Raw genomic sequence first — 18,746 nt, 5'->3', positions numbered from 1 at the left:
ATTATAACTAATAATTACTTACTTCTTCTACTACTACTAATAATAATAAATAAAATAAAAGTAAAAGTAAAGTAAGTTAATATTAGTTATTACTACTCTCTCTCTCTCTCTCTCTCTCTCTCTCTCTCTCTCTCTCTCTCTCTCTCTCTCTCAAACAATATAGCTAATAAATAAATATAATAAAAAATAATAAAAAAATAATCCTCGGTTATTTGAAAAAATGTAGTCTAATAATAACGTTGGTCGTTAATTAATGCGGATGTGTTCGCGGAGGATTTCCAGCCTACTTACTAGGGCTATCAGCTGATTCGACACCTGGCACGTGGGTAGAACTAGTATTAGTGGCAGTGACCTTGTCAGCCGCGGTGATAATACACGTTGCCAGAATCGGCGTCACGGGAGACGTCGAAATAACGGAAGCGTGAGTTGATTGACCCGTATGCACCGGTTGCAGCGGCTGCAGGAAAAATTCTTCATTGCAACGAGCCATTGTATCCGTCTCGTTCATCTTGATATCGCGACAATTATCACCTGATGCGAGAAGAGAAACTTGTTTATTGTCCAAAGTATCAAGAATTTAAAATTTTGAGGTCTTGCAACGAAAAATTGCTATAATAAAATATAATGCATAAATTGATTCATCTGGAATTGATACGAAATCTTACTTTATTTTCGAAATAATAAAGTAAGGTATTAATTATATTCATATAATTAATATTTTACCTTATAATTTTTTAAATAACGAAGTAAAATATTAATTATGTTCATATCATATTCAAACAGAAATGCTTGTAAATTTGCATATATGCATATATTAAGATTGAAATAATCTCAATGATAAACAGAAGTCTAATAAAAAATAAATAAATGAATAAAATAGATACTTCTGATTATAAATAGGTAGAACCTAAAAATAGATCTAAAAATAGATTTTCATAATATTTGAATCACGACAGTTAAGAAAAACATAAAAAGAGGAACATAATAAAAAAATAAAATGGTAACTAGAGTCTTTAGACATTCTTATGTTGCATGGTTAAGTATTGTTAGTATTATACAATACTGTTATACCTGTATTCATAGTCAGACTTTGTATTTAAGGCTTCCTTAAATTTATCTTTAGACATGCTCAGCAGCCAATGAAATAATTCGTAGAGCATCTAAAGATAAATTTAAGGAAGTCATAAATATAAAGCCTGACTATGAATACGGGCATTAGTATCTTTTTTATACAATTTTATATAAAACTTTTAATATCAATCAAAATGAAAATATTTATTTATATGCAATCACGATGTTTCTCAAAATTTTGCCTAATCCTATTCATATTCTAATTCGTAAGAAAATATTAATAATACATCGCTGTGCTTATCTTAACAAATAAAGTCTTCTCATTGTCGTAATATAAATGATCCTTTGACAAACAGAAAGAAGTAATATTAAGTAAGGTCGAGGACGTATCGATTGGATGAGGCGCTACCGTACGCTGAACCTAGGTCAGTTGTCTATATCGAAACTATTCTTTCTGATTTTCAGCACGATATTGTCTGTGAATTTCAAATAAATAAATTCTCAAATTTATTCTTTTTCGTGAAATTTTTCGTGAAACTTTATCTAAGTTTATACTAAATAAACTTTTAGAGTCTAATCTTTAGAAAAATTCTTAATTGGATATAAAGAGTTCTAAGACAAGAAATTATTTAAATTTGTCTTCTTTTGTATTAGATATTAAATTCATAACGCAGTCAATTAAATTTTTTTACGCATAACAATTAAGCAAGATAAATTTTAATAAGTCATATATAATAAATAATGTATATTATAAATAATAAATTTATAATGCAATAAAAATTGCGTTAATAACTCGAGACTTAGTTTTGCGGACAGTTGAAATGCCGCAATAGCAAGAGTTCGAAATTATTCACAATTGTTGAGTGCATTAAGCGTATCGTTAATTTCGCCTGCATTTCGTCCTTGCCATAGAAGCCGGATACGGAACCGTAATTTTGCGGTGCGCCTTGGAATGAATTAGCAAAATTACGTAAAAAGATTTCAAAGAGAATTGTATGTGAATCTCGAACGCATTTCAACTTCCGTCGATATATAAAAAAAGTTAAAGAAAAAAATATCCACAAAATGTATATGAACGAATGTAGTATGAATATAGTAATAAAAAATGAATATAGTAATAAAAGATAAAAATAATTTCTCATATAATCAACGATAAAAAATTTTAATTAATAATGAATACCATATTGTCAGCTAAATTATTTTTTGGATTCGTTATTGAAAGCTAAATGATTTTACAAATTCCGATTCAACAATTCATTTGCATTTATTTGATTTATTTTGAAAAAACCTCTAACTTGACTTATTCTGGAAGTTCCTTATTTTATTCTGCAAGTCTCTATTCATAATTCTAGATTTTTTTTTACGACTCACAAAAAAAAGAGGAAAATTCCGATTCACAATCTTCTTCTCCGGATTTTTCGAGTCTATAAAAATACGGAATATTTCAGCTTAGGAATCTCATTACGTAAATCGATCGTAACTCAATAGTTTCAACATCACCGAGCTTATGAAAGCTGAGAACGCGAAATAATTCTACTTCGAGTAACATAATCAAAAGGACAGTCGAAATGAAGTGAAAGGCGCGAAGGAAAACTGCGACCTTTATCGAAATGAAATAATCGATAGGGCCACATTCTATTTCAAGGATATTTTTGCGGCAATATGCAGCGTTTACTTCGGCTGATACGGTTAAAATTTTACATTAATAGAAGGCCGCAATATTACACGGTGATCGTAAAAACTTTATTTGTTACAAGTATATGCAACGTGAATTTATAATGAATAAATGTTATAAATTTATTATCAAATCACTTTCTTCCGCGAACGATTCCTCGTTTTTTCATAGAAATCGATATATAGAATTAATGTACTTGCAGAAACAGCCCATGCTTGATTGGAAAGATATTGATTTGTTTATTCAATAATGCAATTAATTAATTTTGTATTAGCTAAAGTTAAATAATTACTAATTACATAGTTTACCCGTTTCCATGTTTCTACTCTTTATTCGCGTTTCATCGGAATTAATATACAGAATTAATGCGCTTGTAATGAAACTTTATTATGAAAAAAAATATTTAAAAAATACTCTACAATATAGTTAATTAATTCTAAAAAAAAATTCTTAATAAGGTAATTAATTATATTTCTTAATTATAAGACTGATATGGAACCTTTTACATACTTCAACGACAGACAGGATAAAATAATGAAAGCTGAAAATAAAGAATAATAATTAATAATATTTTTATGTAAAATTCAATATTTCTACGCAAATAATTCTATTCGATATTTCTATGTATATTCTACAATTTGTGCGTTTAATCATATTATGAAGTATCAAACACGCAGATTTTTTTACACAAACGATATATCGATAGATCGATAAAATGATAAATCTTTCGAAACGGGTCGATATCATTTTTCCGCATACATTCGAGCAATCGATCGACGCAAAATATAAACGTCACACACGTTATATAAGTAAAATAATTATACGTAAACTAGCGCGTTAATGAACCAGGAAACGTTAATATAAATTAACATCGAGCGATATGAAGAGTCAGCACCAGTCAGCACTTACATTTATAAAAATATAATTTAACGTAGAGAAGAATGTTGAGAATATTTTCTCTTTCGAAAAAAAATATCAATATCATTAGTGATGATGTTTTTCAATCACTATTTTTGTCGTTAGTCCGTGATATCTCTCGATAAGACGCCACGGACTACGTTTTTTTTTTAAATCACAGGCTCTTCCTGCAGTCGAGAAAAATCAAGTATATAAGTATTGGAAGGAAAAAATAACAGAGATGAGCTTGGAAAGATATACGAAAGACTGCGGTATGTAAAAAAAAGCTGAAAAAATTATCAGTTTATCGCAAATGTCGATCGTCAGCGCTTTTTTTCTTCGCAATTTTAAAAACACTCGACACTCTCATTTATCTTTTCCTCTCCTTCTTTTTGAAAAGAACATACTATGCGTCCAGCAACTGAACTGACTGAAATGATTGAAAGAGGAATCGTTAAATCGCGAAGCTCACGCGGACACTCACCTCGGTGAAAAGCGCACCGGTATCGTGGGAGAAACGTTCGATCATTCGCTTGTTCGTTTATTTCCCAAAGTTGTTCCAGAGGCGCACAGCTGCGCGTCACGATCTGTTTTCACGAGGAGTAAATCAACAAATCTGTGGAGAAAACACCTCGACATACGTCAACTTTCGCGCACGGTCGAATACCCACTGTCACTCTGGGTAGTCCGGATGAGCCACGTGGTTCCCCCAAAGAAGTCGAGACGAGATTGGAGATTGCGACTGTGCAAGTGTAAGATCGGGCAACTTCTCCCCCCTTCTCATAGTTCACGTTCGCATTCTCACTCTCTCTTTCTCTTTCTCTAATATATATATATATATATATATACACATACACACTGGCCTTCTAGATGCGAGATCGGTCGCTCACACACACAGGCGACACAATCGCATTGGTCGCACAGTGTTACACAGCGATAACAGCGATATAAGCGTGAATGTTGCCGCAATTGGTCGCGGCGACGTGAAAATGGATGCAAAGTGATGTAAACTCAAACAGCTGAAATATATCGTCATTCAAGGAAAGCAATGTCGCACTGGAGAGATCATAATACGTGACGTTGGCGATGAGAGAATTATCAACGATATAATATATGTATTTTTATCACAAATAACACTCACGATCTAATTCCGACTGCCGCGGACTGCGCACGACATCTATCGACGATGAGAAGCAAATTCACGTTATGTATTTGGCATGGAGGACAGAGACTAATTAAAACCCATATTCATATGCCCGTATTCATAGTCACTTTATACTTAAGGCTTCCGTAAATTTATCTTTAGATGCTCAGCAGCCAATGAAATAATTCGTAGAGTATCTAAAGATAAATTTAAGGAAGTCTTAAATATAAGACCTGATTATGAATACGAGCATAAAGTGTTTTTTCATGCTGACGCTCGACGCTAATTTTCGGCGTCAAAATAAATCATGTAAGAAATTGACAAATATCAAGCATTAATTTTGATCACGTGACCTGTTTTGACGCTGAAAATAAGCATCGTAGCGTCAGGTGAAAATTCAGCTTAATGTATCACGCAGTTTTCATAAAAATGTTGGTGGCGCTAGTGTACGGAAGTTTTCGAGCATAAAAAAGACCTAAATGATCGTTCTCAAATTTGTCTAGTCTCTGTTGAGATAAGGAATTACAATCCTTCAATTTTTCAAAGTTGGCTAATCTGATTGTATAATCAGCTGATGTAAACATGGTTACTTCTTTGATCAGAACGTGTATAAAATTTAGGTGATTATTTTTTTTCTGAAGATATTATCACAATGATTAAAGTTGCATCTTCAAGATTTGCTGCATAGTATGTGTATTTCATTACGAGAGCATTATGAGAAATTAAAATATTCTTACGAAAGAGAAGAAACATAACCTTCTACACTGCATAGTTATTAATTTTCTTTACTCTTTAAAAATGTAAAACCGTTACGTAATAACTTGCGTAAATATATGTTATGGTTTAATGGAGAGTTTATATTTTCTATAATAATTTTATATTACAATTTGCAGTTTACTGAGGCAGCCACTCTGTGATATTATCAAAAGCGATAATGTAGGGAAGTACAACTTTCATTTGTTTCTCACATGTACGCAATGCCGGCATTACCATATAACACCACAATATTTCAAGAACAAGGTATAATTCTAAATTTATAAAATCAAACAAGGTATAATTCTAAATTTACAAAATCACTGAATGTTCTGTATGTAAGCATTTAATTTTTAGATAATATGATATCAAAATTTAAAATCATTTATAACAGATAAATGTTTTCGCTCATCTCAAACCGAAAAAACCAGTCGTGGATGTATGGAACCAAATGACTGTATCAGAACTGGCAGCATCTGCAAAAAGGGATATAAATGATGTCATGGATGCAATTTCTCTTTCTGATTCATTTAAACGTTACAATAGAAATACTATTATAGAGGATCCGAATATATTGTACAATGCTGTGCGGAAACTTGGGGCAAAGTTTAAAGTGATATCTAAATCAGATAACAAAAAGGAAAAGAATACACAGGACTGCAATATTGTTAAAAGGTACTAATAATTAACTATATTATATCCATTTCTATTTTAATGCAGATTAACTTTAATTTCTAAGTTTAACTTACTTTTTAATTTTTAGTTCTAAAAATTAGAAAAAGATAAAAAGTTGAACCGAGATTAAAGTTAATTTACATTGGTGGGAACAGGCTTTAATTAAATAATATAAGATCAATAGAATTTGTATTATTTATATTTCATTTATATTTTATTTACTAGACCTCTACCGGATGAATCTGTACTAATAAAACGTCGTCCAGTAGTAACAATTATGGGTCATGTTGATCATGGCAAAACTACATTGCTAGATACATTACGTAACACATCAGTTGTAAAAATGGAATTTGGTGGTATCACTCAACATATTGGAGCTTTCAATGGTAAATAATACGATCTTATTGTATTTATCATTATATACATTATGTTAACAAGTTTTCTTTATCCCAATTGATAGTAATGTTGAAAACGGGAGAAACGATTACATTTTTGGATACTCCTGGGCACGCTGCTTTTAATGTTATGCGAATGAGAGGCGCACAAGTAACTGATATTATAATAATAGTGATTGCAGCAGATGATGGCGTGATGGAACAAACCATAGAAAGTATAAATATGGCAAAAGCAGCGAATGTTCCGATTATCGTGGCTATCAACAAAATCGATAAACCAGAAGCCGATATTGTATGCGATTTAACATTCATTTTAATGATCAATAATAGAGCAACATAGTTTATATTATATGTATTTTAGATAAGAACGCAAAAGATGCTTGCACAACAAGGTATTCAAGTTGAGGCAATGGGCGGGGACATTCAGAGCGTTAATATATCAGCTTTACACGGAACCAATTTAGATACTTTGATAGAGGCTATAGCATTACAAGCTGAACTCATGGAATTAAAGGGTGATCCAACGGGATTAGTTGAAGCTGTCATAATTGAATGTTTTACCGATCATCAACGTGGCAAATTAGTGACAGCTTTGATTCAACGTGGTACTCTGAGAAAGGGTGCATATCTTGGTAAAAGCAAAAAATATTTTGTCTCAAATATGAAAGATAAAGAAAAAGATATAAGCGATTTCTTCAGAAAAATAATTTTGTTCCACAAACCGTGTCCTTGAAAAGTTTTGCATAAATTTGTTTTTTCTCTTGCTTCTAATATGTTTTAAGACAGTTTAGTAATTTTGAAATGTTAATCTAATATTTTCGTTTCATAATAGTGAGCGGCTTAACGTGGGCTAAAGTAAGAGCTATGTTCGACCATTCCGGAAATCCAGTTACGGAAGCTAAATTATCCGATGCGGTGCAGATTATCGGATGGAAGGATTTACTACCTACTGTCGGAGATGAAATATTAGAAGTTGAGAATGAGAAGAAAGCACGCACAATAATGCGATACAGAGAAGCGGAGAAAGCTACACAACTAGCGCAGGAACATAAAATTGCAGCGGACAAAAAGTATGAAGAACATCTGAAAGTAAGTTTTTTTTTTATAATATAAAATATAATAAAGAGATCACACTATTGTGTGATCTTGTGTTTATTTCCATGTATTTATCCTGTCTCACTTTATTATTCGATAATTATAGGAATATAAGAAACATCTGGTAAAGAGAAGAGCATTCGGCAGATATGCAAAGCTAACATTTACTAAAAATAAAAGACCTGATGATGATGGGAAACCTAAACTTAACGTTGTCATAAAAGGTGATGTCGCTGGCTCTGTAGAAGCTATATTAGACGTTTTTAATACCTACGGGAGTGACGACAAATGTGAATTAAATGTCATCCATTATGGCGTTGGATCTGTTACAGAAACAGATTTACAAATGGCAGACATGTTTAATGGTAAGACATACATGATATCGATTAGTATTATTCTCTATAAATCTCAATATCATGAAATATTTATAGCCATCATACATCCTTTTAATTATACTTGATATCGATTAGTATTATTCTCTATAAATCTAAACATGAACTATTTATAGCCATCATATATCCTTTTAATGTTGGCGTAATGAAAAACAAAAACTTGCAACAGGAAGCTAATGAAAAAAAAATATCGATCCGTCCATACAATGTGATATATAAGCTCATTGATGATGTTAAAAAGGAGATAAATTCGAGACTTCCACCGGTTGATGCCGAAGAAGTGATAGGTATGAGAGAGCATCAATCACAATAGTAATCGTATATTTATCTTGACCATTGATTTCCTTACAGGTGAAGCAAATGTATTGCAAGAATTCAAAATCACAGATAAAAAAAAGAACGTAAAGGTTGCGGGTTGTCGATGCACCAAAGGCAATCTCAAAAAAAATGCAATATACCGATTGATGCGTGAACAGGAAGTTCTCTTTACCGGTAAAAGTAATACTTGAATGAGAGAAAATCCTAAAAGAGAAATAAAATGAAAATTTATTTTAATTTTTAGGAAAATTGGTGTCGATGAGACATATGAAAAATGAAACAGAAACAATCAAGACTGATGTAGAATGTGGTTTAAGATTCGAAGATCCAACATTATCTTTCAAAGCTGGGGACATTTTAATTTGTTTCCAAACGTATCAGAAACCACAAGAAACTGACTGGGATCCTGGATTCTAAATAATTTCAAAGATTGCAAGATTAAATGAAGCAAAACAATACACAATCTCTTCGAGTTATTAGGTACAGGAATGATGGAAATATTTCCGAATTAAGTACAAATTTATTTATTACTGACGGAGAATCGCAATTTTCTTTTACATTCTTTTTACATCTTTCTTTGACATTCAGTTTTGTAATTTCGCTTCGTGAGTATCTGACTTTTGAACGTAAATCGTGAAATTAAGACAGCCAAGCTATGCCGTTAATCGTCAGAATTACAATTATCCGCGATCTGGTCCTTTGTTCACCTTAAATGGAATGGATATTATGCGTAATACTTTTTAACATTTTTTTTATAGTATATATCAAGCAATATACAGCAAGATATGTTGGTCATACTTTAAAACGTAGCTTATGGTGTATCTTAATTTCACTGCCCATAAAATCGACCTCTTTCGAATTTCCGCGAAATTTTATTTTTGCTCCAACTCGACGAGCGTTAAGACTTATGGTTTCCTAAGACTTATAGCTTCCGGTTTTTAGGTCAGTCTGACAGAATATTCAGGCTCGCAGAGAGCGTATTAAGACGCGTAAGTCTCGCGAAAACGACGTTGAAGATGTTGATACGCCGTGAGAACACTTCGTTTCTTTTTCTGAAGGCGGCAAAGAGTTGTTTCCTGATTAGTTATGGTTATCTTTGTATCTAACGGCTCGATAGGAATATTGTCGTCTGGGTGTACAAAGAAAGCAATGGAATGACGGCCGCGACCACAGTGTTCTGGCATAACAACACGATGTCTGAGTGCTGGAAGCTGCCCGTTGGTCCAGTGTCCCAATAACTCTCCAGTGTTCACTAATATGGCGCCTGGAAGATGACCCACTCTAGCCCATCTTTCCCCAATTTGAATTTCAAGACCACCCTCGCAATCCTGAAAATATTTTATCATTTTGCAATTATATTATAAATTATATAAGGATATAATTAATAATAATTTGTAATTAGTAGTGATCTGTACATATAAATATATACTGTACATAATACAATGTTATTTTTATATCGACTTGATATTCTTCAATCGCAATTTGTTTGATATACTATATTTAAATCACTTCTACTTAATGTTTAATAATTCATTATCTTTTAATTCTTGCCTAATGTTTTCTCGATGTATTTAAATATCTTCACGTTTTATTTGATAGTGGCGCTTTTGTTAGAGCCGCTTATCGTGAAACAATTGCGCGTTGTATTACGCGAATGAACGTACCGAGATATCTGTCAGTTTCGACAAAATTGTAAAGATACGTAGAATTTATGATACGTTACATGCAGAGCGCGTCGTGAAAAGGATTTTCCAGAAAATTTACAATCTTGTAGCCTTGTAGTGGACGAACTATAAGTTTCAAGCGTGTAATGTAATTCCGCAATCTGCATACCTGCGCCAACAAAGTGAAAGTGCCATAGTCGCAATGGGCGCCGCATCGGGTCAGTCCTTGTACCGGTGTACCGAGTGGCGGATAGTAGAGGAGACGCAGGGTGGATGCGTTGCCAGGGCCGAGTATGTGCGCGTGCTTCGACAACAGGAAGTCGTGGGACTGTTCCAAACCCACAGACAGAGCCTGCGGCAAATCGGGTTTTTCATTCTATATATGGTGGCTAGACAATTCTCATTAAGAGTTACAATTCAAAGATCAAACATAGCAAGATTCTTCTCTCTTATCACGAAAGAATAGATAAAATGATAACAATAAAGCAAAGCTGTTCGCAGAAAGAGATAAAATAATAAATAGAATCTAGGAATTAAATTCATATATGCAAATGAAACGTAATTATTAAATAAGACAGGGATTATTACAGTAAGAAGCATGGTGGCTAGTTGCTTGAAATCACGTGTCAATTCGTCCACTGCTGATCTATATCCAGGAACCTCATCTTCTGGCAGAATTCGTCCACATCCGGTTACGTTAAACGCATGACGAAGCTCCATCTCGTCCGAAAATCTTATCACATAAGAAAATAAATTCAATTTAAAAACTCTGACAGAAACTTATATGTGACTACCGCAATATACGCAAATTTCATAAATTTTAAAGAATATCCCACATCTACTGAAAAATAATTATCTGAAGTTTAAATATTCACAAATTAAATGTAATTTAGATACATATGAGTTATGTTTCAAAATTTACTGCCAGTACTGAAAATCTATAGTGCACATAATGTAAACTATATATAAACTATATATATAGATTTTCAGTATTGGCAGTAAATTTTGGAACACAGCCAATTTATGTGTGAACAAAACATATTGCTCATTTGTTATAATAACGATTTGTTACAACGATATAGCTCAAAAAACAAAGTTTTTCAGAAAATGAATTTAAATACTTTAAATTATAAAAATCTTATATTTTGAAATGCAATTTTGAATAACTGATTGTATAAAAATAAAAGTTTTTTTAAAGTATTTTTTTTCTTGATTTCCTTTTTTCAAACAACTGCAAACAACTAAAAATTGATAATTTTTTAGTTCTCTTATCGTAGCAAATGAACGATATATAATAATTATGTAATGATCAATTTTATTAGAAACAGAAATATTTATAGAATATGAACTGAATAATACATGTTGCTTTTCGTTATCAAATCGCGGTCGGTTAATAGAAGAGAACGTTCATTAAATCGAATTGCAGCAAATTCAATTATAGGAACAATTTAAGAACGCAATTTTCCAACTTACTTCTCCGTGCCTGGTTTAACGTAGCCGTGATTATCCGGCGAAACGCGTTCGTATTTTGCTCGCGTTTCGTCCGGTAATTCGCAAAATGTGTCTAGAACTCTGTAAGCTGCCTTCATCTAAAAAAAATATGGGAATTAAATTTATAACGAAGCTTGGTGGAACAATTGTAAGATTTTTCACTTCGACGTCGCCATTAGGTGTGAACGAAACACAATAGAAAGAAAAAAAAACGAATATTTACATAATGATAAGAAGATCCGCTTTCGATGAAAATTATTGCTCTGAATGGAGATTCGCATATCTCCTGTATCTCGACAACTATAATCGCATCTTTCAAATTTCGCGTTACATTGTTAAGAGGCAACATGCGTAACACGGAGAAACGTATTGCGATGATATCTAGATCATTCTGATAACGTCCAACAATAAACAGTTTCGCAAATGGCGAATTGAACATTTTTGACCGATAAGTTTCACCTAATTAGACAAGAATTCTAATGCGAAAAAAGAGAAAAACAAGAGCAACAGAGCGCATGGAGGAGTTAATATTTTCGCCAAAAAGATTCGAGCCACATTGCAGTTTGCGATATCGCTCTTACGTAATCACAATATTATATAAACAATCGCTCTTAAAATAAATGATTGAGAAATTATACACTGACACCCGATTTACACGATTTTTGTTTCAATTTTCCTCGCGAATAATCGCATTTTAAATTCAAATTTAATATTTAAATTACTACTTCAATTAATCACGATTTTCAACGAAGATTTCTTTCAAGAAATTGCGCATTTTTATAGTTTTTCCTTTGCGGTTTTTAAATATACGCGACATGTCGAAGACCGTATAACCGGCTGCGTTCAGCAGAAAAAGCAGCAACTGTTGTTTACAATTCTTTATATGATGGTTTATACATTTAAATCCAGTGAGAAACTAAGGGCAAGATCATATCAAAGAATTTTACAGCAGTTGCAAAGTTGCTTTTTCTACTGAATGCATCCATTATTGAATGCGCAAGGTGTCATAACACGCCGCGTTCGCGGCATTTGCGCGATTCCTCGAATGACAAGTAATATCGGGAAGGTAATGTCACGAGGTATCGAAGACCATGCAGTGATTCACGTGGGTCATATGTCATGCGACACGGTTCTCTTAGCCACGGCCGCCACGGACAGTACCTCTACAGAAGATGATCGAGCACGATATTTATGCTGATATTATCGGTGGCGTAATATCACATGTGTCCGTTACGTAATATCAGAAAAGATCGGCGTGATGGAGGAAAAAACCCGAGAATTATCGCTCCTAATTCCGTCGCGGAATAATCGTTGCATGTCGGCGCGCGGTTATCCGCGTGCTATTTCAATAACTGGAAATGGAAACCAATACGTGGAACAAAGTACATCGTCGATTACGACGAGTGTGACTTTGTTCCAACATATTCTACCGCGTATTGTCCATTGCCATCCATCGCTTCACGGTTTGTGATTCGCGAAATCTACAGCAGTCCGCTGTAAAAATGGCCGAAAATGCGTAACGATTCTTTTTCGCAAATTGCAATTTGATTGTTGAAATTGTGAAATCGTGGCAATCCGATAAATGTTTTTCCCGTAAACTGTGATTTGATTGCGAGATCTGAAACAGTTGGTAAATCTTTTTTTGTGGCTGAACTTTTAGAATTTAAAAATAGGTATGTTTGATATTTGGTGAAAGCGAGAAAAAGAATTCTAGTGCAGGAATAAAAAAAACAGATCTTTAAAAATGATAGAAGACGCGCGAAGATTTTTTTTCACAAATTATAATTCAATCGCGAGATCTATGACGATCAATAAAAAGATTTTAAAGATGCAAAGATTTCTTTTTACACAAATTGTGTAAAAAGATCTGAGATAATCAGTAAAAATTCAATAATCGAAGACTCGGTAGTTTTTTCTCATAAACTTCGAAATTTTTGAAGTGTTACAATGCGGAATGGTAAGGCAAAAACAGTAAATCAACTCTATCATATAAGATACAAGCCGATGGTTAATCTCAATAAACATTTCTTTTTTACATATCTAGAAAAAGTATCAAGGAACAAGAGGATTCGTGGGCTTCTCTAATATTAATTCCGACAATCTTAAACATTAATACCGATCGATAACACGGATAAATTAAAAAATTAAGTCTGTGTTAAACAAAGACCACGCCTGTTGAATTTAATGACTTGTGTCAGATTCATTCGGTATATTTATCTTAAACGATAAGCGATTACTTGACGTTTTAATGAACTTTCTGACTACTGCATATTGACTAGTGCTCGGGATCGAATCGAAATCTCACGAACTTCGTTCAGGCGATACTTTACAAAAGTATCCTTGAGAAACCATCTTATCTTCCTGCGGTGATGTATTAGCGGCACGTCTGCACGGTTTTTTCAGTGTGTTTTCTTGCGCGTGCACACGCACGAGTAATATTCTTCCAGCCGCGTTACTCATCGACGAACGTTCGCGATTGCAAGTACGTAAGTCGTAGTGCGGATTATCGCACGAAATACTGCAATACGGCCGTATCACCCGCAGTTAAGTTTCCGATAGCAGGCATGAATGCCGGCAAGGCCATTGCGCCACAAGTATTGTATTTATCATGGGCCCTTGAAAACGCAACTGCTACTTGACTTACTCACTGCTCCAAGATATCGAATTCCGAGATAAGCGTTCGATAACGAAAAAAAAACAATCTTTAATTTATGTAAATTATGAAACTCTGACATTCCTCTACAAAAGTTCTCTCTCTTAGTTGAGGAGAAGATTATTAACTATTATTGTTAATTAATTATAACGGGAACAATATTATGTACCACGAATTAATATGAACAAAAATAATATTATATTTATAAATAATATTTAGCATCAAAGCTTATTTTTAATTACGCTTTAATTAACTAATTATGGCTAATTATTTAGCCTTATGAATTACAATTAAGATTGACAGTAAAATGCATTTTTATATAATTGTCAGCAAAGTCATCGATTCTAAAAAAGTTCTTAATATATTTTCTCGAATGTCTGTACAAAATGAATAATTAACTTTTTTTTTTCTAGTAATTTGGAATTCGACATATTTCAATATTGTAACAAGATCATCAATTATTCAATTCGTTTCAGTTGGTGCTTCAAATTATTTGGTCATGACGGTAAGTTGCGACAACGCATGATATTGACTACATTTGCGAGAGGAAATCGGCAAGACCGAAACCGGCGCCTGATTAATCAAAGGAAGCCTCGCGATCGCTAATCGTTTTGCAAACGCATCTCTCCCTCTTTTCTCATTATACCTTCCATTCTGGAATGCCGTGGTTAACGAGCAAGGCCAATCCTTTCTCGGACAGCGCCCTTAGCAGTTTCGAGGCCACCAGCTTGACGACTCCCTTCTGAGGGCATCTCTCAGTGCCTGAAATCATAAGAGAATACTCGAGTATAGAGACGAGAAATAAAATCGCACGGAAAGAAAAACTACTGTGCTTATTTGTCATTTGTTTGTTTTAAAATAACTATTTATCTTTATTCATTTTTAGTACATGCGATTTAACTGTATCAATTTTGTACAAAATACAAATAACATATTGAAAAATACAAACTAATTATCAATTATTGTGGATTTTTTTAGTAGATGACATTTAGAAATATAGAATTTCTATGGGAGAAGAATTATGAAATTACTCGAAAGATGAAAAAATATTGTCTAATAAAAATGGTGCATATATTACAGATTAAAATTATTTTTAATAAAAAATTTTTATTTAATTTTTGTTTAAAAATTATACGGATTTTCCGAACAATCTAATTATGACACGTAATATAATTCAGCTTAATACATATAAATATTACACATTTGCTGAATATTTCGCAAAGTATATTTCATATGTATAATATAATAATAAAATATAAAATATATGCAGGGTGTCCGGAAATTCACAAATTAAAATATTATAATAAGAAAATTCTTAAGTAAAATTAAATAAAAAAATTATTTGTAAATTTTTATCTTAAGCAGTAGTTTTTTAGAGTTTAAGTATGGATAAATTATGTTTATCTGTGAGCATTAATAAGTGCTAAAGTGCGCACTTATCAGTGTTCACTACACTATCGCATGCGTCACTTATAGACAAATAATCGTCTAAATGTAATCCATAATTAGTCATACTAGCACCCTTATCTCGACAATTGCTACTTAAAATAGAAATTTACAAATGACCTTCTTATTTAATTTTTCGAGAATTTTTTTCACGTAGTATTAATTGACTCGCAAATTTCTGAACTTACATGTATAGAATATTTTATATATATATACACAGTGAGAACAAATTTTTTATAAAAAAAATCTTATTTGTAGAAAATAAACATTAATTAACAATTTTATACAATGAATATATTCTGTTCTAACATATATAAATGAGCATGTATTTCTGATATTATAAGCTAAATTTCTCGAGTACTTTTTAAGCATTCAAACAATGGAACTTTTAAATTTTGTTTATTTTTCAGATTTTCTATAATTAATACACATCTTTTTGTTATATATAATTTTAAGAAACATACAGTCTATTTTATACTTTATGAATAAATTGTTAATTACCCAGCAAGAAATGATCATCAATTAAATGTCGAATCGACGTCAAATTATTGAAATCATCATATTGATATCGATTCGACATCAATTCGATGACTCATTTTTCACTGAATAATATTTAGTTTTTAAAAATAAAGTTTTTTTAAAAAAAATTTTTTCTGTACGAATACTTTTTGTACTCACTGTACATATACACATACAGTTTAATATTACAGTATATAAATGTTGAAAGGCTTAGATTTCGCGGATGATTACGCTGAACGCTGATTACGGATTAAGGAAGCGTAGGGATATTAAGTATTAAATTTCTCGACTGTAGCTTCGAAGCGATATGCGATACCGATGCCAATTGCATTGATGATCGATTAGGTCTTTCGCTCAATGAACGTTTATTGACACTGAGATCGATATTGTGATAGCAGAGTAAAAAAAACGAAACTAGACAGGTTCATCTCTTTGTTGCTCTTAAACACGATCACAATTTTATCAAATATTTTATCAAATATTTTACAATATCACGTCGCATTCAAAACTTTTTTATTTATTATAACTTCTTTTACTTAATCAAAAAATAAAATAAAAATATTATTTAAAATATAAAAAAATGATTGACGCATTTCCGTTTGTCGCAACAATTTCGTTATGATTGTCATAATGCATCTAAAGATATACTAAAAATTATCTGTTTCATTTCATTTCATAAAACAGAATAAGATAAATGAAGTGAAATGTTAATAAAATAATTACATAATTTATGCGTATCGAAATATAAAGTATGACTAATCTGACGTTTATTCGAATTAATGTCGATTCTCTTATGCGTCAGTGAAGACGTCGCGAAAGGTGACGTTAACTTTATTTATTGACGTCGATTTTGCCGAGTTAAGTAGTGAAAATCAAAAACGGTTAGCAACAAACCTTGGAAGCTGACGCGAGGTCATGATTCTCGAGAAAGCCATCGTCCCCGAGGCTTGTGTCGTAACGAAATCCGTCCATGAGAGATGAGAGGAGAAACTGTAGATATATATGATCCGCGTGCGTATCGCATTCGTGATTATTACATTTATCCGACTAGTGTTCACTCGATTAACTCTTATTCTCCGGCATATACATTTGGCAATTAAATTTTATTTTCGGTTATACGTTTAATGCTAAAAATGATACTAATTTACGACAAAAAAATTATTTTGAACCAGATAAGGTGCTTCTTACAAATTTTTGAATGCTGAAAATGCAAAACTTCTTTAATTTAATTCAAGTATATATATTTAAAATATAAATATACGTCAATATATTATTTCTTTGGCAATCTGTGATAGTTATATTTAAGTTGAATCTATAATAAACTATAATACTTTTTGAAACAGCAATTTTTTTCTCAATGTTTTTCTAAAATTTCTTTGTATTTTATACCTTACTTTTTAACTAAATATGTTTATATATATATATATATTCTTCTACAAATGAAAACCTTGGTATTAATGCCAAATTATAACGCATAATATTTTATGTAATTTTTTTAAGTGACTATACAACATAATTTTCTTATATATATAAACTCAAGTAACAAGCTAACGTTATTTATTATCATTTTGACATTAAAATAAAGACGTCGTTACTATCTTGTTTCTTTGCTAGCTAAGAATATAAGAAATTAAATGTGATATTAGCAAAAGAAAAAATACTATTTTATAACATGTGTGTAATTGGTCTGCTAAGATTGACTTCAACATGCTAAGATTAACTTCAACACAGTCATCTTTAAGAAAAACATTGATTCGATAGGCGATTGTATACTTCAAAAAATTCCTCGACGTGCGATTGACGTCAACAGGACGTAGTACTCTTCCTACTTTGTTCGCTATTTTGGCGGTATGTTGCGACGCAACGATGACGACAAAGTCAGCAGAAGGACTGCTTTCGTTTCACTGTTCCTCGGGACATATATCGGCCACGGGCACAATGCCAAATTCGCTTCGTGCAGAAAATTCAAAAAGCCACTGCCGACAAAGCCGTATTAATATCGCGAAACTATAAAAGAAATGTTAGCTTTTAATAATAATAGAATCCGGATATCTAATCTCGATCGAACTGTAGTGATCAGTTTATAGTGATGTTTAATCTTGATCGATCTATAACGTTCACATTTTTTTCTATCACGCTCAGAAAGAAATGTTTCGAAACTAATGTGATGGAATCCAACTCACCACGTGATGGAAATGTATACAGTCGTCGTATTACAATAACAAAAAATGAATTTATTAAAATTGTTTCAATCTATCGGACGAAAAAAATAATAGTAAGTAAGTTCAATGTAGGCAAACTATTTTGTTTTAACACATTTCTTTATTTTAATATAAACATAAGTTGATATTCATTTTAATTTAGCTCTCGATTTTAAATAATCAATTTTTCTCTGATCAAAAATCAGTATTAATATCAATATCTTGTCTATTTGTTTTCAGCGTTAATAACTTTGAAGAGTAAAATATTACGTAAAAGTGCCTGGAAAAGAAATAGAATAAAAATCACAGTTATTATGTCGATAATTACGTTATGTAGGATTAGGAAAACTTTTTTAA

General features: G+C 32.1%; 3 protein-coding genes across 3 annotated transcripts in view; 1 reads left to right on the top strand and 2 right to left on the bottom strand.

Annotated features, from left to right (window-relative positions):
- The window catches only part of LOC105620749, a 7,380-nt gene extending 6,872 nt beyond the window's left edge, over positions 1-508 (bottom strand). Inside the window, exon 1 of the mRNA XM_012202239.1 lies at positions 292-508. Coding sequence (XP_012057629.1) covers positions 292-508 — 217 coding nt within the window. The remainder of the gene's footprint in view (positions 1-291) is intronic.
- A 4,861-nt stretch (positions 509-5,369) lies between these two features.
- Positions 5,370-8,832, top strand: LOC105620695 (translation initiation factor IF-2, mitochondrial). Its single transcript, XM_012202184.1, has 11 exons — positions 5,370-5,407; positions 5,681-5,807; positions 5,935-6,215; positions 6,441-6,601; positions 6,676-6,902; positions 6,972-7,242; positions 7,443-7,699; positions 7,812-8,070; positions 8,214-8,384; positions 8,449-8,589; positions 8,660-8,832. Exons 1-11 carry the CDS (start codon positions 5,370-5,372, stop codon positions 8,830-8,832), a joined length of 2,106 nt encoding a protein of 701 aa, XP_012057574.1.
- A 518-nt stretch (positions 8,833-9,350) lies between these two features.
- LOC105620694 (UPF0676 protein C1494.01-like) lies at positions 9,351-14,995 on the bottom strand. Its single transcript, XM_012202183.1, has 5 exons — positions 14,870-14,995; positions 11,553-11,668; positions 10,668-10,812; positions 10,249-10,431; positions 9,351-9,743 (listed from the first exon to the last, which is right to left on the bottom strand). Exons 1-5 carry the CDS (start codon positions 14,993-14,995, stop codon positions 9,396-9,398), a joined length of 918 nt encoding a protein of 305 aa, XP_012057573.1. The 3' UTR covers positions 9,351-9,395.
- Between the last annotated feature and the right edge of the window lie 3,751 nt (positions 14,996-18,746).

This window comes from Atta cephalotes (genome assembly GCF_000143395.1).
Source record: "Atta cephalotes unplaced genomic scaffold scaffold00028, whole genome shotgun sequence".
Classification (NCBI taxonomy): Eukaryota; Metazoa; Arthropoda; class Insecta; order Hymenoptera; family Formicidae; genus Atta; species Atta cephalotes.
The sequence above is the reverse complement of the archived record's forward strand: the minus strand, read 5'-3'. Positions and strand labels throughout refer to the sequence as shown.